At 42.8% G+C, this 23,255-nt stretch overlaps 1 protein-coding gene across 3 annotated transcripts in view; it reads right to left on the minus strand.

Annotated features, from left to right (window-relative positions):
• The window catches only part of TGFBR3 (transforming growth factor beta receptor 3), a 234,539-nt gene that overhangs the window by 51,254 nt on the left and 160,030 nt on the right, over window positions 1-23,255 (minus strand). For all 3 annotated transcript variants that reach the window (XM_066268636.1, XM_066268635.1, XM_066268633.1), the window contains 7 exons: window positions 17,072-17,255; window positions 12,440-12,608; window positions 10,677-10,824; window positions 5,662-5,851; window positions 3,486-3,811; window positions 2,956-3,108; window positions 24-164 (listed from right to left, as the gene is read on the minus strand). In XM_066268636.1, coding sequence (XP_066124733.1) covers window positions 24-164; window positions 2,956-3,108; window positions 3,486-3,811; window positions 5,662-5,851; window positions 10,677-10,824; window positions 12,440-12,608; window positions 17,072-17,255 — 1,311 coding nt within the window. The remainder of the gene's footprint in view (window positions 1-23; window positions 165-2,955; window positions 3,109-3,485; window positions 3,812-5,661; window positions 5,852-10,676; window positions 10,825-12,439; window positions 12,609-17,071; window positions 17,256-23,255) is intronic.

Consider the following 23,255-nt stretch of genomic DNA (forward strand, 5'->3'; position numbering starts at 1 on the left):
ACCTACTGCAAACAAACACATACCACCAAAATCTCAGGTTGGCTAAAGAAGGAAGTATCTCCTTCATCCATATCTCCTGGAAATCCATTATCACCTGACTCCGAATCTTCATAACCATCTGGCCAACCACTACTATCCCCAGGGGGTGGAACCTGTATTACAATCTAAAAGGCAAAGAAAGCAGAGAATGTCACAAAAACAAGAAGTCCCATGCATTTGGTTTTAACACACACACACACACACACACACACACACACGCCCCCTACAAGTTTGCTTAGGGCTTCTTCTTCAAAGAGATGAAAAATAAAAATAAACCCAATTTGTGTTCAAATAAGACTAGAACTAAATTGTGTATCTTCCTCTGTGAAAAAATACAAATAATTTCAAACAGCAAGAAAACACTGGACACTGAAATAGGGTTGAATGGGGTTGTCAATAGGCCTGCCTATGTAATGGGGGAGGGGAGCTTCTCCTAGGAGGTTCTCTTTATATTAAAAAGTCTAAGAAATACTAAGAACTAGCTAATGCAAGGAGCTATGATTATTTGTATCCATTGAGATTTGTAAAAAGTTTGATTGGAGTCACAAGTGAAGGACTTCATGTTTACTATTGAGCCAGTCTCTCCTCATTTTTTCTCTTATACTCCTCTATCTTTTCCTCATTTCTGCCTAAATGTCTTTGGTGTACAGATACACGAAAGACCATCATGCTTTATTCCATGGACCTGGATGAAATGATGACTCCTAGGTTAGTTTTGGATAAGATGAAGAAATTCATCTAAGGAACATGACTCCAAAAATAAAATTTTAATTTATTTGCATATGTATGATAGTCATAGTCTCCCCCCCATTTTTTTTGCTTTACATGCTTAGATTCTGAATATGTTGCAAAACAAAACTATACAGTAAGTCTGACAATTATTACTAACAACTATAACTGGAACAAGTAGCTAAAACATTCAAGAAGGGAATAGAATGGGAAGAGAATGTAGGAAAACCAGCTCTCTATTCTTTACCAGGTCCTCAAAAGAAAGTCCTGATGCAAGTGAAGCAAGTATCCAGGACACTGCTTAGCCCAGTGTCATCACAGCATCACTGCAATCGCCAGCACAGCGTGTACATATCAGAAGAAAGAGGTTTTTTTCCAAGGGCTCATGATACACCTTTCTCTTCTGAGGCAGATGATCTTTTTTTTTTTTTTTTTTTTGATTGATTTTTTTTTTAGAGAGAGAGAGACAGAGAGAGAGAGAGAAGGGGGAGGAGCAGGAAGCATCAACTCCCATATGTGCCTTGACCAGGCAAGCCCAAGGTTTCGAACCGGCGACCTCAGTGTTCCAGGTCGACACTTTATCCCACTGCGCCACGACAGGTCAGGCCTTTTTTTTTTTTTTTTTTTTTTTTTCTTTTAACTTAACAGATTACCATAGCCTTTTATTATGTGTGCTGTTAGTGCCTATTCCGGCTTTGGCCTGGGATGGGGAGGGGTGAGACTGCTCCTTCTCGTTCATTCCACTGCCGGTGGATAGATACGCTTGACCCATCAAGAGAAAAGACTGGCAATCAGGGACTCCAATCAGTGTGGCTCATGCAGAAAGCTACTCTCACGCTTAAAATTCCAAAATCAAGTACAGTATATCAGTAATGCGGCATTCATGATAGCTGGAAAAACTGGATAACTTAACAAAAATTAGTGTTGGAATTGGCAGGAGGGTGTTCATCACAGAGGTCAAAGGTCCCTGAAGTATTCCAATAACAAAGGGAGAGTAGCCAGGCCAGCCTGGTGTTGAGGAAAGATGAGCGGCTGAGAGGTCAGGAAGCTGGGTTCAGTTCTGGCTCTGCTGTTAACTAGGTCCTAAAATCTATGCAAGTCTCTTAACTCCCTGGAGTTCGATTTCCTCACCTGTGAAATGAGGAAGTTGAATGAAATCATCTTAGGGTGCTTTCCAGTTCAAACATTCTATGATTGTCTGAGGAACAATAAACATGAGCTCATAGGAGAGTCAGTCCCCACAGGAGCCACACTGACTATGGTACCTGATCACCAGTCTTGTCTCTGGATGGGTCAAGCGTATCTCTCCACTGGCAGTGGAATGAATGAGAACGAACAGTCTACCCCTCCCCATCCCGGGGCAAAGCTGGAATGGGTACTAAAAGTGCGTGCACGCATGTGCACACACACACAGTCATATACACTGTTTCTGAGCTGGACACAGGGAGCTTTGAGCCTTATATTTACTGCAAAATTAACACTATTAAGTTCTTTTGAGATACCATGTGTCAAATTCCTTTAATATTCACTGTATTCACTGTTGTCTCTGCAAAGACAGGTTTAATCTGAAAGGATTTGGATGTACTGACAGGAGCGAGTTTGGAAAGTATAGGTGAGCTGTTGCAACGGATTATCACCAGGGGATCTGTCAAATCTCCCTCTGGTAACTTCAAAAGTAGGAGATTTTCATCAATTTAGGGTCTTTCTTAGAGGTGGAAAGAGACTTAATAACAATTTCTTGATAGCCCTTTGAATTTCTCCCCTTTGGTTCTCCTGTTCATGAAGGAGAAGAAAGTCTTCCCACTTCTGGGAAGGACTCCAATCAGGCCAGAGAGACCGGGGGTCTGGTCAGCTCAGTTGTGTAGACGTGCTCACTCACAGCCCAAGGGCTTGGATTTTATCCTCACAAGGACCAGGCCATTTGATCCTACAGCTTGGCTAGAGAGACAGGACATAATTACCTTGCCAGTGAGATTGAAGAGATGACCACAAATGTTCCAACCAAGAAAACAGGGCTTCCCACTTCCCATAGATTCACCAACACAGCAAATAAAGCAGAAAAGCTCAGGGTCAAAGTACATCTCATTTTGTTGAGAACTGACACTTGGCTTTGTTTGGGCTTGTTTTCACAGAAACGTTAAGACTAATTTTAAGGTAACATCCTGCCAGGCTCTGGAGAACACTCACAGAGTTATAGTAAACCACACCATCAGGGGCCGACCGCCGGTGCCGAGTACCACAGCCATTCAGGGGAGACTCCAAAATGAAGTGGGTGCCATTCATCTTGGCCTTGCAGTTAGGATCCAACAGGGTGAGCTCCATCCCTGAGTAGCTGTTGGCCTGAAAAAATAACCACCAAAGACATAAAGGGGGCCCACAGTCTGTTTGCAGCACATGGCTGACAGTTTGCCTGGTCTTCCCAGTCAAGGCTGCCAGAGGCCTGCGTTCCCCTCTCCCTTACCTACTACCTCTCAGTGTTTGTTAGCTTTGGAAATGCAATAGCATAATATTGACACACAAGGACCTGGAACCCCCTTACTGAGAACAACAGAAAAGGGGTGAGAACCACAGCCAAGGGGAAATGAGCCTGTCCAACTGAGAAAACAATATCAAGTCCCTGGAGTACAGGAGTGAAAGAGCCAGAGAGAACTAATACCCTGGGGCAAGCTGGCGAGGGAAGTGGCCTTCTTCCCTCTCCTTTAAGAAGTTGCACTGACCTGAAAAGAATCTTTCTTTACAGCCACAGTCATCTTTTCATTGTCACATTTAACAGACAGGGCCACATCCATGCTCCCTTGCACTTCCTCAGGCTCTCTGGGACCAGGAAACAGTCGTAAGCTGGGGATAGCAGGGTCCTTCGGCTGGGGCATCCCCTTTCCTTCCCCTTCCTTCTGGCCTCCCCTGGGGATATCCAGGAAGGGAAAGGGGAAATCTCCATTCCGGCCTCCCCCTCCTCGGGTGGGTGGGTTGTCCAGGGTGCCGGGGTCCAGCAGGATCCGTAGCTCAGGAGGGATGGTATGGACTTCTTCATCTCTCATCTCCTCTGGTGGCGACAAAAGAAAGCCAACATCATGTGTTTGACACCAGGCCACAGTCATCATTGTCAGAGACAAGAACAGGAAGAATCAGCACAGAATGGGTGTGTATAAAATCACTCTTAACAATCAGTGTACAAAAGAGATGAGTAGTCTAGAAGCCTGAACTTTAGTCTTAGTGTTCTTTCTAACAAAGTAGATTTGGGCCAGGGGTTTACTTCTCTGTGCCTCGCTTTCCCAAGTCTTAAAATTAAGAGATTTAATCAGATCAAATAGTTCTCAAATTAGGCTGCAAGTTAAATTCACTTTGGAAGTATTTTTTAAAAATCCCTAAGCCCAGGCTGCACCCAAGGCCAACTGGGTGGTACCTAATTGTTAATATGCTTTAAAGCTCCCCATGTGATTCCAATGTACAGCGAAGGTTGAGAGCCCTTGGGTTAGATGATTTCCAAAGCCCTACAAGCAATGAAAATCTATGATTTGAATAAGTTATGTGGGATATTAGTCTATTTATATGCCATTGAAATGGTTCCCTTGACTCTAGAGATTCTTTAGAAGAGTTTCTCTAAAAATATTGGTATTTAAAAAAATTTTGCTACATCTTTTTTGACCACTAAATTCTAATAGGTATCTGGGCACCGTGGCCTGTCAAAACCTAGAGCTGAAGGAGAAAAGAAAAAGAGGCTTAGTTTTTTGGGGGTTTTTTCCCTAACAAAGCTGCTTAGCTACTTAAATCCTTCAAAGGGTGAGATATTCACATAGTCCCATTCAATCAATATTCAGTGTTTTTTCACATTGTCAACAATGGAGAGAGAGAGAGAAACCAAAAAACCCTCTGCCCCAGTATTCTCTACAACCATTCTCCAAAACCAACTGATGTATGCTTAGGATCCATCCAACTCAGCGGGACTTTGGAATGAAGATGATCAGCGGATATCAATGAACTCTCCTCCAATACTATCTTTTGGAAATGATAGCACAGTTGTATGGGTCCAAAATGAGTCAGAGCTTTAGAGGGTTTTTTAATTTGTACTCTGACTAAAACCTTCACAACAACCCTGTAAGGTATGTCCTATTGTTGTTCCTCCATAGTACTGAGGAAGAATGACCTGAGGAGGAACAACCTGCAGCTCAGAAGTTAAGCAATTGCTCCCCTCAAACTGTGGATGAATAGCAGAGCTGGGACTTGAACCTGCACTCCTAACCTTCATTCTACTAGCACTGCACTCAGTAGTGGTGCATTGGGTGGGGTCTGGGGATCAGAAAACTTGGTATTTGAGTCCCTCCGGCTATAGGACTCTGGAAAACCTCAAGAGCTTGTTAAGCCACTGCTTTCTGCTCCATCAAACTGGGGTAATAACTCCTGCTCCCTCTGGGTGAGAATGAGAAAGCACATGTATGAGTCCTCATGACTATTTTCGTATAAGATACAGCCTGACCCAACACTTCTCTCCTGCAGTCTTTGACCCAATGTAGCTAACCTGTAAGTTATTAGGTCCCTCTGAGAGAGGAAGCCAGTGAAGGTGGTCTCATATTCTTTTGATTTTTCTTTTTATTGACTTTATTGGGGCAACACTGGTTAACAAAATTACATAAGTTTCAGGTGAAGGTGATCTATAACAAAGTTCTCTAACATGCAATCAACTCTGTTACTAAAAAAGACTGTATTAAAGATACCTTCCTCAAAATAATCTACAATTCTAGATCATCTGAAGCTTTACAGTAAAATGTAGTCAAACAAATCTTTAAAATTTGCAATAGAAAAACAGGACCAAATAAGCTAAAATGAGAGTTCCTCATTGGAAAGCTTTGTTTGAGGGATATTTTTTAATACAGTTTTTAAAAAAATCATACTTACCATTGTTTTCAAGCCGAAGATGAAATCTATTAGCCACAGGAGCCACTGTGTATGATGTCACTGGACTATAGCCGTTGCTCAGAGCCCACCTGACCAGATTCTCTTGGGTTGAAGGAATGTCATCCCTTATTGACTTAGTCATTATCATGGATCTCTCACTCTCCTTCCCAAAGCCAATACTGTTGGGAGCCTGAAGATATTAACAAAATTCCACTTATGAGTCTAAACAGTGCTTTAAGTAAGAATAATTAAATATCTGAAACAAACAGATTCTGTATGTCTACGAAGAAATTATTTATTCTTTAAATCTCTATTTTTCTTGGACTAAAAACACTAATGGAAGTCTTTAACAGATTAAGAAAAATCTATTTATGCTGTTTGATCATAGCATTTGGGTTGCTTATGTTGATAAAAAATAATCCAATGACAGCTATGTAATTATATGTAGAGAGTATCTAGTATGTTCCTGCAGTTAGTTTAATGTTTATTAACATACACATACCAAATATGCCTTCTACCAAACTTCCCCTTATTTTTATTTAAAATTATGATAAAGTATATAGATGTGCATGCTATATTACAAAAAGAAGTGTTTGTTTCCACTTCCTGTAACCTAGATTTAAATTAAGAAGGCACAACCCAGTTATTTTAGTAACTAGGAGACTATCTCATCTTTGTAAACTACTCAATTCCATATGGCTAAACAACCAATGTTTATATTTCATTTACAATTTATGATCTATTTAGCAATCCTGTAATTATTTTCATCTGCCAATTCTGAATAGGCTTAGATTTTAGGTCCTAAATATTAATTAATTTAGGTTACTGTGCCTCTAAATCAATATTTTACCCAGCAACACAAATCAGTCTTAAAATTGGCTTTCACTTGGTAATCAATAACAAGATGAAAACTGAATGATAGAAATCTTCCTGAGAAAGGATATAAAGGCCTCTGAGTAACCAGGACACAGAAGGTCATTTTCCACACCATCTACTGAATCCCACAGTGCTGATCCTGTCAGGTGCTTGAGGGAGCTGAATGCATCAGAGAGGACCCCAAAGGGAAGTCACCACATTTTCAACAACTGCTCCAACAGGGCTGGGCAGTCCTTCCAACGTGCGGATTATGGAATTTCCATGCTGTATAAAAATCACTTTAATTTCCACGCCCAATTATTTTCTCCTGCATCCACGCAGCATTTTCCCCAAATTCCCCATTTGTTTCCCATTCTGTTTGCCCCTAACATGACTAAATATTAATCCTTTCCCACTGTAAAACCATAGAAGATTCACAGGCTCTAAGTTCTCTTGGCCTCTTTGGTTGTGGGATATCAGCTGAGGACATGTTTTCAATTCAAAGCTTAAAGGAGCTCACCCAGTATGTTTTCTATGACCCAGGTGCTTATCTGAGAACAGACTGTGACACATGCCAGTCACAGTCATGCTTGCAAACGATCCAGACAGCTTCAACCAAATTCTATAGCCATTAGCAAACAACAAAAACAAAAAAAATCTCAGCTTTCCAGGCTTGGAATATCCTAGCTCTTATTCCGATTCAAAGAAAACATCATGGGGAAAAACGGGTTAAAAATAGAAATAAAATGAGATAAAGAAGGATCCAGTTTGTTCTTAGAACTTTTTATTCATTTAGTCAAGGGCAGTTCCTTAAGCGCAGCTTCTTCCCAGCCTCTCAAAGCAGCGTGTCATTTTGATTGGCTGGAATTGTAACACGGCCTAAACACTACTGCTTGGCCTCATCTGCCCTAGTCTTTCATGTTGTTGGACAGCTGAGAAAATAACTGTATTTCCAGAATAATATCATCGTAACTGCCACCTGTTTTTTGGTACCAATACAGAGTGATTTGTTTACACCTTTCCACATGAAATCTAGGAGCTGTCAGTACAATTCACGTTGATTACTCCTTGGGATTTAGAAGGCTACAAATCTATCTACACATTTGTCAGCAGCAAGGGAGGGGCAATGGCAGGCAAGTTGGTTGCCAGCAGTTAGTGAACTCCTCACCCTGTATTTCTGGGAGTGCCCAGGTTTTCCCAAGGCCACAGTGTAGCTACTCCAAATGAGAATGATCAAGGGGCCCTCTAAACACCACCGCCATCTTTCCCATCCAAGTCTTCATGAAGGATGACGAGCTAGGTAAAATCTGAGTGCCTCTGCTCCTCCCCCACCACCCAACACACATTTGCATCAGAACTGTTGGTGGAGGGGAGGGGCCTGAGGACAAGTTGGACAGAGAGTGTAGTAGTGCATATTCCCATGGGATTTAAAAAAAAGTGTCTTTCTAAGAACAAACCAGCTATTGCTAACCTTAAAGTCCTGAGGCCATGAAACACTATAACAGTAAGTTTCTAACACGTTTCTTCCACCTATTCTTTTATATTTTGGAGGTTCTTCCAAAATGTGATTAAGCATGGTCCATAGGAACCTAAAGAAAAAGCCAGAGCTCAGCATGGCAATGCAGACACTTCTGGTATTCACATTCTTGCACACGGCACAATCCTTTTCATATCTTTGGATCATTATGTTGTTTGGAGGGTTCATTCTGCCCACACGCCGCCGCCACCACACACACACACACACACACACACACACACACACACACACACACACCATCCATGTATGATGGGGCTCTTCTTCGAACTACCCCATCAAGTTCCTTACCAATCCTTTAGTAAACAATTTTGTTTGTTTTCACTTTGATTAGAGAAGTTAATTGCTCTTATAGACATACTTTTCAAGATTTGCTTAGGAAAGAAGGATGAACTCCCTTTGTACAGCACATGAACATTGTGCTAGGAGCTTTACATGTTATCTTACTTAATTTTCCTCTAAAATATGAAGAGTCAGGCATTACTGTCTCTTCGTTAGAGACGGTGAACCTGCGGCTCATGGAAGTTAGCTGAGAACTAACTGCTTCTCAGCTAAGGAGCATTAGCTGAGAACTCACCATGTGCAGGGAGTGTGCCAAGTACTTTAGATGAACTACCCAGTAGGCACTTAACAAATACTTGTTAAATGAATAAATGAAGGAATGACAAACAAACTCCATTAAACCTCACAATTACTCTCAAGATGAGTACTATCATTGTACCCATTTCACAGGTAAGGAAACAGACAGACTTCAATTGGATCATGCAATCTCAACTGGGAGTAGTGAGAACTGGAGAGGGAAATGAATCTAGCCCTGCCGGACACCAAAGCCAGGATCTTTCCACTCTACCATACCGTCTTTAAAGGAAATACTAGAAAAAGGTCACTATAAACCATTTCCCCTTTCTATGCATGAATGTATGCCTTTTTATTAGTGGGCAACTTTCCCTCACAGAACAACAGCACAGTCAGAATTCACATCTGAGACCGGGAGTTAGGAAATCACAAAGCATGAAACTGATTGGGGGAATAAAAAAGAACATCATGAAACATTACCTAATTGTTTAGTAATGTTGTCATGCATTGTCCAAAATTGGCCTGGAACAGGAGTACAGCCAAGAAGAGAAATATAAACAACCCTTACACTGGGATGAGCAATCTCATTTCTAGCCTTTCTGATTCGTACGAGAAGTGGAGACACTCACAGCGAACACCAGGACTGCCATGGAGCAGGCACACACATTCAGGGAGAGAAGGAGCCACTGAAGGGTCAGGGTTGAGAGAACATTTACACAAGAACTCCAACAGGGAATTAAAATGTACCGTATGTTTTGTCTTTCAAAGCATGATTCCCTTTTCTGTTTTTGTTATTCTGAAATTAAAAACATTTGATTGGTGTGCCAGGCAACGAACACTGCAGACACCTCAAGTCACCAGCATCCTTCATTCCATGCCAGGGAACACAATCAAAACAGCTCTGACTTCAGAAAATCATGGCTGGGCTTTGTGCTCCACTCCAAATTAATGTATCATCATTACACATAATGGCTTACTGGGATCCTCTCAAAGTTTAGGGAAAAAAACCCCACAGGAACCAGAAACGATTACTTTAAATTAAGACGCGTGTGTGTGCGCTTGTGTCTGCCTCATGCCTCTGGTGAGTGTTTGTGCATGATGTTGCCTAGGGGGCCATGGGGGCTGTGGGCTTTGCTCACCGGTGTATCACATGAAGGTGCTGTGAATGAGTAATACCAAAACAAAGGTGGCCCTCTCCCAGAACAGTGAAAACATAAAGCCCACTCCAAGCGATTCAATGCCAATAAAGGAAGAATTGTCCACAATTTTAAAAAAAGACAATGTATAAAAATTTGAGCCTACAAAAGAGATGCTAAAGAGGCAATTATCTTCTTAAAAATCAGAAGGGGAAAATTATTTTAGCTTTCATTATGATTTGCTCCAATATTCTGTCAAATAGTTATCTCCCTAAACATATTGGAAAAAGTTTTATCTTTACCAAATTTCAACATTCAACTTTTCAAGAACTAGTTGCTGTTTGTCTATCATGCCAAACAGCATGATATACTTCCTTCATGAAACATAATGCTTAGGGAACAGGTTGGGGAAGATGCATTTCTCCAGTGTCATCCCACTGACCTCTCTATCCATTGTGGATCTAGTATCAGTTTTACCTTCAGAAGTTAAGAAAGACACGCCAGTATTGCAAGTTCCTCTCAAAAGTCAAGAGTGTGGGCCTTACAGGACTCAAACACGAAAAGGTTTGTGTTCATTGTTTTGTACTTACTATGCTGGAAAGTACACTAATACATTTCAGTAATTTCACAAATGAGGCAGATGCGGTCCAGAGAGAGGTTGCTTAAGGTTTGTAAATGGCAGAGTTGGGACTCCAATCTGGGTTGGTGTTGATCCCAGGGGCCATAAGTTTAACCACCACACTATTCACCCTTGTCGGGAAAAGCTAAGAAGCAGGTTATTTTGCAAAGTGAAAAACTGAGAAAGCTTAGACACCATCTAAAGAAGCAGAAACTTTACAATAATAACACACATATATAAACATGGCTTACATTATTTCCAGTCATCAATACAAAGAAATGTTCAACCAACTTACAATGACTTTCAGGTTTCCCTTAACATCGAAAGATTTGATCACCCAGTTGACAGACTTTTTGCACTTTAAGATCAAGATGAGGTTTTTGAGCACCTCAGGATCCTTTTGAGAAGGTCTTATGTCAATTATTATATCCACCTGGAAAGCACTGTGAATGGAAAACAAAGGCAGAGTTAGGACCCAAGCGCCAGAAAGTTGCTACTATCTCCCCTCTTCCAAGTCTTCATGTTTCCAGTGTCTGGCCAGTTGATTAAAAAGCTGGAGTTGATCCCAGGCAAATGACATGTGCAAAACAGATTGTTAATGCACACACAACAAAATAGTCTTACATAACAATAGAAAAATATGCCTGCTGATAATTAGCCACAAAAACTTTTCTCCTCTTTGAAAAAAAAATGGTGATTACTTTAGCCACTGTTTGAAATGGACTTGAACAAACCAGAAGTTTACTTTTGAAGCAGAATTGTTGCTTTTTCAACCTTCAACATCTTCAGTGTTTCAATGTGTAACTTTCCAACATGCTATATGTTCAAAATCCTTCAAAACCGGGGTGGGCAAGAGTTTGGTTAGTGGTAGGTGGCAGGGGGGAGGAAAGCCTGACAGTAAAAAAATAGGAAACTTCAGAATAAGATGCAAAAGGCTGGAGAATCTCTTGGCTTATATAAGATTTGCTTAAGCCATTAATATTTGCTACACAATCATATCTGCATTTATTTCCCCAAACTTCTGGATATATAGTTATTAAAATAAAACAGATGGTCAACCAGGTGATTACTTGGAAAATTGGTGAAAACAACCCAAACTTCTAAGAATTCAGTATAAAAGAGAATTTTTACCAAACAATAACATCTCTGTCATTCCGAATTTAAAGGAAAGTCTCTCTTCCATCTTGGTTTTACACACCCGTAAAGTGAAAAATGGATGATCCACTCAAATAAGGCCAGAGACTCACTGTCTCAGCATTGGCCAGGCTGCTCCTAGTCTCAGTGCCTTTTAAATTTTCACAGAATTCTTCATGTAGGACAGAATGGAATTTTACCAAAACTGATCTGTAGTTTATTCATTTTTGAAATCAAAATTTGATTATAATTTTAACTTCAACATCCCTCTACAATATTAATTTATGTTTTAAGTCATTAGTTCACATGAATCTCAGGCTAAAGTGGAAGAAGAGCCAACTTTTCCCCTTTTTATTTCTTTTATAAAATTCCCTATTCATTCTTGGTAGGGAGGGTTAAATTTTCAGTCCTGGCTCAGCAAGTTGCAGTGGGGGACAGAGAACCATAACATAAGGAAGAGGGAAGTTATATCTAACGGCTACATGGTTGTCACTGTGAAGGGCTGCCCCCAACAGATGCAGCTTTGAAGTAAGCAGTGATGAGTGCTCTGATGACACTATGAACAAAACTTTATAAATACAGACTGTTATTCAAATAATAATTATGTTAATAAGACACATTTTGGAATTTTCTTATCAGGGGTTACCTCATAGGAGATAATGATGCAGCAAGAGTAACTGCGTCCTGTTCATTAGACTAGGACATTCAGAACAGCCTTCAAGAACTCACCTGGAATACAGAGGGTCTAGAGACAGACACAGAAAATAAAATGCACCTACCACTGGTGCCTTTACTCCCTTATTCAAAGCTTCTGTGAGTCTTACCCAAAGCATTGTGGCTCCCTGCCTGTGCAGGCTCCCTGCCTCAAGTCAAGAAAGATATTTATTTTCCTCTTGTTTCAGTTCAGAACACACACTCACTCACCTATAGGGGTTAGAGTTGGGGGTGATTAACTCGATGATATGTACTTCCTTATCCTGGGGCTGGCTGGATATCACACACCCTTCTGCTGCTTTGGGCTGAAGGTACTCAGCAAGGTAATTGAGTGAGAGAAAATTTTTCCCTATGTTGCACGTGGGAGGGAACACTTGATCTGAAAGTAAAGAAGCGCAGAACAATCTGTCAAATCCCTGATCTACAATCCCATGGTAACCAGATTCAAAGGGAAGGTGACAGGTGACACTGAGCAAGAGCAGGGCACAAGAACCTACAGTGCTAGCAAAGGCCTTAGATCTCCTCACCCTCTGCCCTAAAATGCCTCCCCTCTGGTCACCAGTGACCTCCTAGCAATCAACTCGACTGGCCTCTTCTGGTCTAAATCCGCTCATTTCCTGTTCTCTGTGATACTTCGTGGTCTTCATCCATTTCCTCTGATCCACCTTTCAGTCTCCCAGTGGCTACTCCTCTTCTGCTCATCCTTTAAAGACCAGTGGTCCTCAATCTTTGGGACACATCAGAATCCACCTGTTTGGACCCCACCCCAGAGAGTGTGATTCAGAAGATGTAGGTGGAACTTAAGAGGCTTTCTTTGTGAAAAGCTCCATAGTTTATCCTGATATAAAACCAAGGCTAAGACTCTCATTTCCTTCCTCAATCTTTCTGTCTCATATTCTTCCAGATGATCTCAATCACTCTCCTAGCTCCCATGCACATCTAGATCATAATGCCTTTTCTGAGCCTGTACTGTCATCTGTCTACCAAGAACCTCCCACCTAAAAACCCACTAACTATTTCACAGTCAGCATACTCAAGACTGAATCCAATTATCTATCCTACCCCCCACATACGCTCCTCCTTGGATATTTGCTATTTCAATGAACAGGAGGACCAGCTACCCAATTAACTCTCTGGCCCACCATGAACAATTAATCATTCGCTCTTATTCACTCCTCACAGCACTTTATATACTTCAGACTGAAGGTAAGAGTTTGGGGACCACAGTAAGGTCAGACGTATCCTTTCTCACAATCTTGACACAGATGACTCATGTTTCTTTGGCACTGTGCAATTTACAAGGTGCTTTCACAAACACTCTCTTGAACTGAGGACTGCTCATCACCTCCACCAGGGAAAGCGATGCAAGTACCAGAGTCTGAAGATACTCCCCCAATGGCACACACTGTTTACACATCACTGCGGTTGATGGGATTTCCATTCAGTGGTTTAAATGTTTAAACAGAATTTGAAACTGCTGGCAGTGTGACAGCTGAGACCAGTGTCAAGGAAGTTCTAGGTGTAGCAAACTTTTTTCAGAGACAGAGTAATTAATCGGAGCCCTGGCACTTTAATGAAACACACTTCTGCCCTTTTATTTAATGGACAGAATGCCAGTGTTGAAATTCACATGCAAGTCTCACTGAGGAGTGAGGAATCAGTACAGGAGGTCCCAAGGTTGGGCTGATCATCCCTCCCCTACCCCTGCCAAACTGTGCAACCTCCCTTATGCAGAAGTCCACAGCACACAGTGTAGCAACAGGGCTCTGTGCACCATGGCACCCCAGAGCCATCCCTAGAACAGAGGGGACCAGAGGAGCTCATGAGGCCACCACTTGCTGGATTGTTCCAAGAGAGTGTTAGCTCTGCACTCTGCATTCTTCCCTAACACCCCCTCAGAGAAAGGCCAGGACTGCGCCAACTCAGGCTGCTGGAGCAGCCTCCTTTCCACATCTGCTGAAGGTTTTGCCAGATGAGCAGATGAGGAATGCACACCCTGCAGCTGCAGCCCTGTGGATGCCTCCCCCAGATCACAGGACAGAAAATGATACCGGGGTGGCAAGGCTGAAATGTCATTAAGAATCAGAGGGGGTGTGGATGGGCCAGGGACAGGCTAGTCTCGAACTCAAGAGAATGGGACCCTAGTGGGACTCCTGCCTGCATACAGTATTCAGTTCACAGGGGTGCCTGGCACTGTAGGTCTATGTGTATAGGATCCCTGAATAAACAAACTTGTGATGTGAGCTTTGAAACAAATTAACAAAGCACTCTCCCACATTGTGACTCTCCTAAGCTACTAGCAAAGATTTAATTGTTTAAAAGTTGCTATTATTAAGGGCTCAAGTCCCAGATGCCACTGTCGCTAAGTTGAATAAGCAGATTACTTTTTGTTGTGTGTGTGTGTGTTCCCCCCCCCCCCCCAACGACCTTGTGCATGCCTGGCATCAAAACTTACACCAACTGCCAAGTAGAAAGGAAACCACAAAGGGGAATCCCCGGGTAGAAACCTGGCATGTTTGGGGTAGGGGGAGGGGAGAGTTACATGCTTATTTGTATTTCAGGAAAGGACTGACAAATGACTATGAGACCCTGGGAGGTAATGCAAACTTATTTTCCTGCTTCAGAAACTGAGGCTCCAGTGGTGAATGGTAAATCAATGTGTTGCCTGAAGCTTCACAGTTAATAAGACCAGCTAGGTACAGACCTGAGCACTCCGCAGTTCTTCCACTCTGGGTCTACAGGTGAGAGCAGTAGTTCTCAAACATTAGTGAGCATCTGAGTCACCTGGAACGCTCCTTCAGACACTGGACCCCACCCTCAGAGGTTCCAATTCAGCTGGTCTGGGGGAAGCCCCAGAATTGCTTTTCTATCAAGTTCCCAAGTGATAAGGCCCCTGCTGGGCAGGGACTACACTTTGAGAGCTACCAAGGAGGGAGCAAAAGAGGCCTGGGGTCCGTGGGTTGGATGGTGGAGAAAAGTCAGATTCTGGTAAGGTAATGATGAGGCCCGCTCATGGAGTTCAACCCACAGGGAGACACAACATCACCCTGTGGTCCACTGACAGACCCAATCCAGGACTCTCACTTCCTTCAGCTGTTCTTCTCCATGGTGTGGGCCAACAACTTATATCCAGCTAGTAGCTGGAGTCAACTTGCAGGGACTCCAAAGGTGTTACCAAGGAGTTGACCAGTTTTTACTGGACCAGACACCAAGTCCTTTAAGTTTTTCTCCAACCCAGTGTGTGGCCTTGTGGAAGTCACTTAGTCCTCACTCTAAGGGCAGGTGGTGGCTGTACACAGAAACTTGTTCACTGTCAAGAGAATAGAGCCTGATGTTGTAAATGTTACTATAACACATTTTCTTATTCTAACAAATTCCAAGGGGGTAATCAACATTATTTCATGCTACCAGAATTCTGTTTCAGAAATATAGTCCATTGGCCAGGGCTTAGAGCTTTTGTTAAAAGAGATTTTTATTCTGTTCCATATGGACTTGTCTTCTATTATTAGCTACCTGACTACCATGACAGTTTAGCAACAAACTTCAACTTTTTAAACCTAGTTCTTGTCTAAAACTCCTCCTCTCTGTACTGTCCTGAACAAGCCTTTCCATGCAGGTGGCCCACTTCATTTTCAGGTTGTGATTATTTGGCTAAGGCTTAAAATACAGCATCAGGCAATAAGCATTAGACTCAAGAGTCAGGAAACCTGGGTTTGAGTTCTGACTTTGCCAGTTGCTAGTAATGTGGACTAGAGCAAGTTAGCTTCACTGTGCACGAACCCTCTGTAAAATAACGGAAACAATGGTTTCCTCTAGGGTGACTGGCGGGGTTCCCTGGGCGCTGGGTGCGTGCGAAAGCCCCGCTGGCCCCTGCGCACAGCACACGCTCCAACATCAGTGCCCACTTTTCCTGCATCTGTTTAACAGCGCAGAGCCAAAGAGGGCTGGGAACAGGCACTCGGTAACCCACCCTGTGCTGCCACACTGTCAGCAGAGGAGGTGACAACTGCCATAAATTCATCAGAACGCAGATGGACACTGAAGACCTGAAGGGTGGTTTTCACACAATCACCTGGCTCTAACAAGGACTCTTCCACAAGAGTTGTTATTTCTAGTAATTTACGGGGGCTCCAAATATGTTCAACTAAAAATAATAATGAAAAAAGTTGTTAAAAAAATAGTAATCCACTTTCAAAACTGAGTCACCACATATTTATATCGCTCTGCAAGGCAAGGACATTAACACGGGAAGTCTATCAAGGCCGTTCAGTTAGTTCCTTCCTCCAATCATCTGTCTTTGCAACAGACCTTAGTATTAAAAATATGTATATTCAAACACTCTTCCTCTGCTGTTGTCCAAAATTTAACTGATGTCTCAAAATCATAAGCTGACATTGGCTTCAAATGTTTGCAAAATAATAGGTAAAAGGAAGCCCTAACCGTTGACCCAGTCTGCCAGCTCCTCCTTCATGCCGCCAGTTACCAGCTTCTGTCCCTCACTCTCAGCTTCTCGCCCACCACTCACTTTTTCTAACTCCTGTGTACGGCTATCTTCTAAATCCTACACCACAGCCTCCTCCTCTCTCAGCCGGGCTACTCCCCACTTCTCACTTGGCCATTACCAGGCCTGTTTTCTCAGAAGGAAAACGGGAAGGCGGGGATGTGAGTGTGTGAGTGTGTGAGTGTGTGAGTGTGTGTGGTGGGGGGGCAGTAATCCCGCAGGTTCCTGCCAGCTCCCACATTCTGTAACTATGTGATTTCTTGCCCTAACCAGCTGGTCTCAGAAAAGAAAACAATCTACTGTAGTAAGTCAGTCATTAATTGAAACCACATAAAATTTACCTTCCCCCACTTTAATATAAATGTTTCGTGCTATCTTGAGTTCAGTGAATGAAGTGACTGCTCCATACTCCTTTCGGGCCCAAGTTAACAGATGTTCATTTCCATGCGGGAAGCTCCTTTCTTCTGTTTCTGCTGACAATGAGAAGTTTCTTGATGAAAAGTGGACTACAGAACCCTCAGACACCTAGAGGAAAGAGAATTCCATATTTAACGTGGTGCAGTTACCTGGAGCTCAAGCATAATTAGAGAACACTTACCAGATAACTAATAGATAGTTGTCAATCCAACCTCTTCCCTTTGTTATACAGATTATCTTTTTTCAGCAGCTGATTCTAGAAATAATCTCAAGGCTACTACTTCTCCTTGCTAATGGCAAAGCTACCAATGACACAAGATATCCCTTTCAATTTTTTAAAGAACTTTATGATGACAGACTGCAAGATGCATTGTGAGTAATCATATCAATTATCATGGCCATTTTCTAGCTATCTACAATTAAGGCCAATCTTTCAAGTACTATGTTTCAAGTCAGTCAAGCAGGAAGTAATGGTGAGTGTTGTCATGGGCTTGTAATGGGCTTCAAGATCAGGGCAAGCAAGCTGAAAGTCCTGCTAGCAAGTGAACTTGATTTCAAAGTCTTCCACTGCTGCAGTATACCCACCACAGGACATAGTAAGAGTCTCTTTGGTTTACGTTCTCCTGAGCACTGAGATAAAAAGAATGGCCAGAGATTGCCAGTTTTCTACCAATCACACTACTTCCTAGCAGTGAGATGAATGTGTATTACAGTTTATTTTGTAAGACCCCCAAATTCCTACAGATAATGAAGTCAAGAGGCTGTCAGACTCAGCCTAATAAAACTTTCAGGATGAATTATGCAAGTCCCATGCTCTTGCTGGATGTATTTAAACTACTGCTGACCTAGCAAATGATGGAATATATAATTAACTCATACAACAAAATAAAATCATTATCTTGTTGCTGTACTGTAATCAAATTTAGTTACTAGTGAAAATATGTATGTCATCTTTACTGGCTAGTATTTATAAAATAACTGATTTTATTAATGGCAGGCTGAAACCTCAAAATGTGAACAAAAGACCCACAAGAGCTCAAGTCATAAAACTATAAATGTCTTGTATAAAATTTCTCATTAATTATTTATCATTAACAAAAAGCAAGCAGGTTCTAAAGAGGTTATATACAGCCAGACTAAGAGCAGGTTCAGGGCAAGGATTTTGCTAAGGATTCTATGCTTGCAGTAGTGTTTTCAACCTTACCACACCCACATACAAAACAGTATTTAAGTATTGTGTCAGGCATTGATACTTTCTATTCCATTATATATACATATAGTTTTTAGATGCTTGCAAAGAAGTACTTCACCAAATTTATCCCATGACCTACTTGGCTGAAAGCTAGAATCCCCTAATAGCTTCTAAATATCCTAGGCACAGGCCACATCCCAGGTCAATGAGAATCTTTGGGGTGGGACTCAGGCATCAGAATATTTTAAAGCTCCCTGGTAATTCCAATGTTCACCCACAATTGAGAAGCCCTGTCTTAATGGGTACTGAGTGATACATAATTTGAAAAACATTGTTATATGTCAGGCCCAATGTGGGCACCTCGCAGCTTCCTCTGTACCAGTGGTACTTAACCAAAAGTGATTTGCCCCCAGGGGACTTCCAGCAATGTCTAGAGACACTGCTGATTACCACAACTGGGAGAGCGGAGCTACTGGCAGTTAGTGCAGAGAGACCAGGGGTGCTGCTAAACAACTTACAGTGATACACAGGGCAGCTCCCACAAGAAAGAATTAGCCAAGCTCTCCACAGTACTGGGACCGAGGAACCCGGTCTATACTTTGGACTAACTGAATGTTTCTACCACTCAAACATCTGCTGGGTCCCCAAACTGGATTCCCAAATTGACAGCCTTTTCTGTGGTATAAATCTGGCTTAGTGCCCTGGCCGGTTTGCTCAGTGGTAGAGCATCAGCCTGGTGTGCGGGAGTCCCAGGTTCGATCCCCGGCCAGGGCACACAGGAGAAGTGCCCATTTGCTTCTCTACCCCTCCCCCTCTCCTTCCTCTCTGTCTCTTTCTTCCCCTCCTGCAGGCAAGGCTCCATTGGAGCAAAGATGGGCCGGGCGCTGAGGATGGCTCTGTGGCCTCTGTCTCAGGCGCTAGAATGGCTCTGGTTGCAACAAAGTGACACCCTAGATGGGCAGGGCATTGCCCCCTGGTGGGCATGCCAGGTGGATCCCGATCAAGCGCATGCAGGAGTCTGTCTGACTGCCTCCCCGTTTCCAACTTCAGAAAAATACAAAAAAGAAAAAAAGAAAAAAAAATCTGGCTTAGTACCTAGTAGAGAATAAGAGAAATTTTCTGCTTTCTACTGACTTGGGAAGCCCAGAACTAATCATTAATAACCTGACCATGAACTATGACCGCTAACAGTGGTTATCATTTATTGAACACCTACTATGTATTAAGCACCACAAAGTGCAATCAAGTGTGGTAATGACATTGGCTAAATGTCCTAATGCCAATTATAAAGGAAACCAGGGGACACTGCTTAGCTTCGGCCTTGTTCTGACATTGCTGGCATAAGAAAACCCTCGTGAGCCATTTACCTGCCAAACAATAACAGAATTAACCTACGTATAGAGGCTTCAGCACTGTAGTAAAATCTTTTCACAGAAAAGCACTCATGTTAAAAAGTCATTTTTATTAAGCCTGTCGCTGAAAAAACAAACAAACAAACAAAAACAATCACAACAGTTCAGAGGCCTTTGTCCCAGTGCCAGCACAGTTCCGAATGTTGAGGCAAGCACCTTGGATGTTCTGTTCCGTTCTTATTCATGTCACAGCCATAAAATAAAACACTGGGTTTTAAATACAATGTGTCCGTAAAGTCACGGTACACTTTTGATCGGTCACAGGAAAACAGCAAAAGACGATAGAAATGTGAAATCTGCACCAAATAAAAGGAAAACCCTCCCAGTTTCTGTAGGATGATGTGGCAGCATGTGCGCATGCGCAGATGATGACGGAACACTGTATACAGCGGAGCAGCCCATGGCCATGCCAGTCGAGATGTGGACGGTACAGAGGAAATTTCAGTGTGTTCTGTGGCTCGTTAAATTCGAATCTGTGACCAAAGTGCAACGTGAATATTGGCGCATTTATAACAAAGCGCCACCACATAGGAATAACATTACTCGGTGAGATAAGCAGTTGAAGGAAATCCAGTTTGGTGGAGAAACCCCGTTCTGGTAGGCCATCAGTCAGTGACGAGTCTGTAGAGGCTATACGGGATAGCTACCTAAGGAGCCTTAAAAAATCTGTGCGTGAGCCCACATCGAACTGCACTGAATAGGTATGAAACTGGGAGAGTTTTCCTTTTATTTGGTGATTTCATATTTCTATCGTCTTTTGTTGCTTTCCTGTGACTGGTCAAAAGTGCACCATGGCTTTACGGACACACTGTATGTTATACAAAGAGTACATTTCTCAGAGTAGAAGGTGGGATACATCACCCTGGAACACTCCAGAGGTAAGAATATGAACAGTGTCAATGAGAAGAAATAGGGAGCACTTCAGAATACATCCTGAAGTAATTGGAAAGTGGCCACAGAGTACAGCCGAGAAGGGCCACTCCTGGCAGGACTCTCTGTGCACCATAGGCTCTGCTCCAGCTGTGCTCAGGGCCAGCAGCAAGGACCACACGTTCAGGGCAGAGGAATTTGGAAAAGGAGCTAACTGCCACTCCTCAGGCTCATTCCACTAAGAAGAAAGTGAGCTGCCAGGAGCAGTGAAGTGTTCCTGACTGCAGATCAGTGGAAATTTTCTGCTGCAACAAGGGGTCAGTTAGCACTCCTGCTGACCACTAGTTCTCCAGGTTCTGACAAAGCTGGATGCTGACAAAGGCCTCCCCCAGCCCCCACTGAGTTTTAGAAGGTATTGTTATTCCCATCCGATTCTCAGGACAATCTACAAGGGGATTTCCATGGTAGAGAGGAGAAAATCTCAGAAAAGCTAATGGTCCACCCGAGGTCAGAGAAACAGCACCAGGGCAAGATCAGAAGGAGCAACTTCTGACTCCTGGTCTGTAAAGCCAGAAGCCACGGCCACTATCAAAGCAGCCTTCTGGCCCATGCAGGTTCGCATTGGATTCGGATAGTCGGTAAAGAAACAACGGAGCCACAAACTGGTGGGCCATAGTCTTTAATTCTAGCTCGCACCCAGCGGGCAAGTAAAAACACACACTGGGCTCCAAAACCCACTCACATTCAGTGCTCACAAAGCCACTGACTTATCCGAGTTTCCTAGAATCAAAGGTTTCTAGCTCACCAGCCTTATTCTCCTCAGTTCCCCATCTCCTTCCTTATCCCAGATACACAACTCTACACAAACTGGTATCTCACTCAGCACTCCGCCATCTTGGCTGCTTCTCCTGGCCACATGGCCTCTTTCTGCTCTCTCTGCTCTGCTCCCTCTGCTCTCTCATGCTAATCATCCCAGGAACCAAGAGGGCAAGCTCCCATTCTGCCCCTATTTTATAGTGTAGAAATCCAAACCTTTAATCCAATATACAAAATAGGGAAGTCTCTAATACAAAGTCACTTTCTGAGGCATGATTGGATTGTACCATCCCACATCAAAAAGGGGGGGAAAGGCTTAATCCCAAAACCAAGCCCCAGGCTACAACGGTTCTGCCTGCCCACAGAGACACACATTAGTATCACCTGGGCAACGGCCTCCACGTGGGCAGCGCCACTTTAACAAAGTGAGCATAATACATTTTATCTGCCCAACATGGTCACAGATGGCTTCAGCTTGAACTCTTCCAGAAAGAAGGCCTGGCTAGCTCCCAAGGCAGAAGATTTCTCCTGTTCTTAAGTTTTGTCCGTAAAATTTGCTTTCCATCCACTTGTCTGAGCTGTGTCTTCCAGACAAAGGAACTCGTTCCTTTTACCTCCAGGGGACAAGCCTTCGCATGTCTGAAGATATCACTTCAGACATCTGCTCACAACTTCACTTCTTTAATGCATTACAGCTACCCCTCCACTCCTGCCCTGACACCATGGGAGGCAGATCTCCAGCTGAGTCTGAAATGTGGTACTCAGGACAAGACCCCAAGTTTTAGATATAGTCTGACAAATGTACTGGGATGGGTCATTTTACCTGTCAGGTTGACTGGCCATAGGGTACCCAGATATTTGGTCAAACACTATTCTGAATATTCCTGTGAGGACGCTCTTTTGATGAGATTAACATTTAAATTGGTAGAGTAAATAAAACTCATAGCCCTTCCTTACATGGGTTGTCCTCATCCAATCACTTACAGGCCTGAACTGGACCAAAGGCTGGCCCTTCCTCCTAGTAAAGGAGCATTCTCCTGCCCAACAGTCTTCAGATTGGGACCTCAGCTCTTCCTGCTGGCCTTAGAACTCAATCTGGAATGTAAACTATACAGATTTTGGACTGGATAGCCAATTCTTGACATAAATCTCTTTCTGTTATAATGGGGACACTGCATAAAGCCCCCGATTATGTAAGGCCCAAGATCACATTAGCTTTTTCATGAGCTGAACCCTGCTATTATCTCATATTCATTATTTCATACTTTAAACATACATCCAACAAATATTTATTGAGTACCCACCTACTCTGTGCCAGGTACTGTTGCAGGTGTTGGGAATACAGCAGAGAAGGTGAAAGACAAAAAGTCCCCATCCCATGGACCTTACAGTCTAGTAAGGAAGCCAGAGGAGAAAAATAATAAGTACAATATATAATATAGTAATTAGTGCTATGGAGTCAAGTAAACTGAGAGGAGAGGAGTACTACACTTTCAAATGTTATGATAGGGAAAGTCTAACTGAGAATGTTTTTAAGCAGTTTAAGCCCTGAAGGAGCGACAACAACAAGCCATGCAGGTGTCAAGGGAAGAGCACTTATGGTCCAGACAGCAGCAGGTATAATGGTTTGGTGCGGGGAAGGAAGAGCAAGAAGGCCAGCATTGTTATGGCACAGGAGTGAGGAGGAGACAGGTGGGAGAAAAGGTCGGAGAGGAAAAGAGGACACCAGCAGGCCCAGCTGAGCCTCAAGTGTAGGTGAGATGGGCCACCAGTGAGAGTTATTAAAACACTGAACAAATTTTGAAACTTTTCCATTGT

This window comes from Saccopteryx bilineata, chromosome 3 (genome assembly GCF_036850765.1).
Source record: "Saccopteryx bilineata isolate mSacBil1 chromosome 3, mSacBil1_pri_phased_curated, whole genome shotgun sequence".
NCBI classification, from domain to species: Eukaryota; Metazoa; Chordata; class Mammalia; order Chiroptera; family Emballonuridae; genus Saccopteryx; species Saccopteryx bilineata.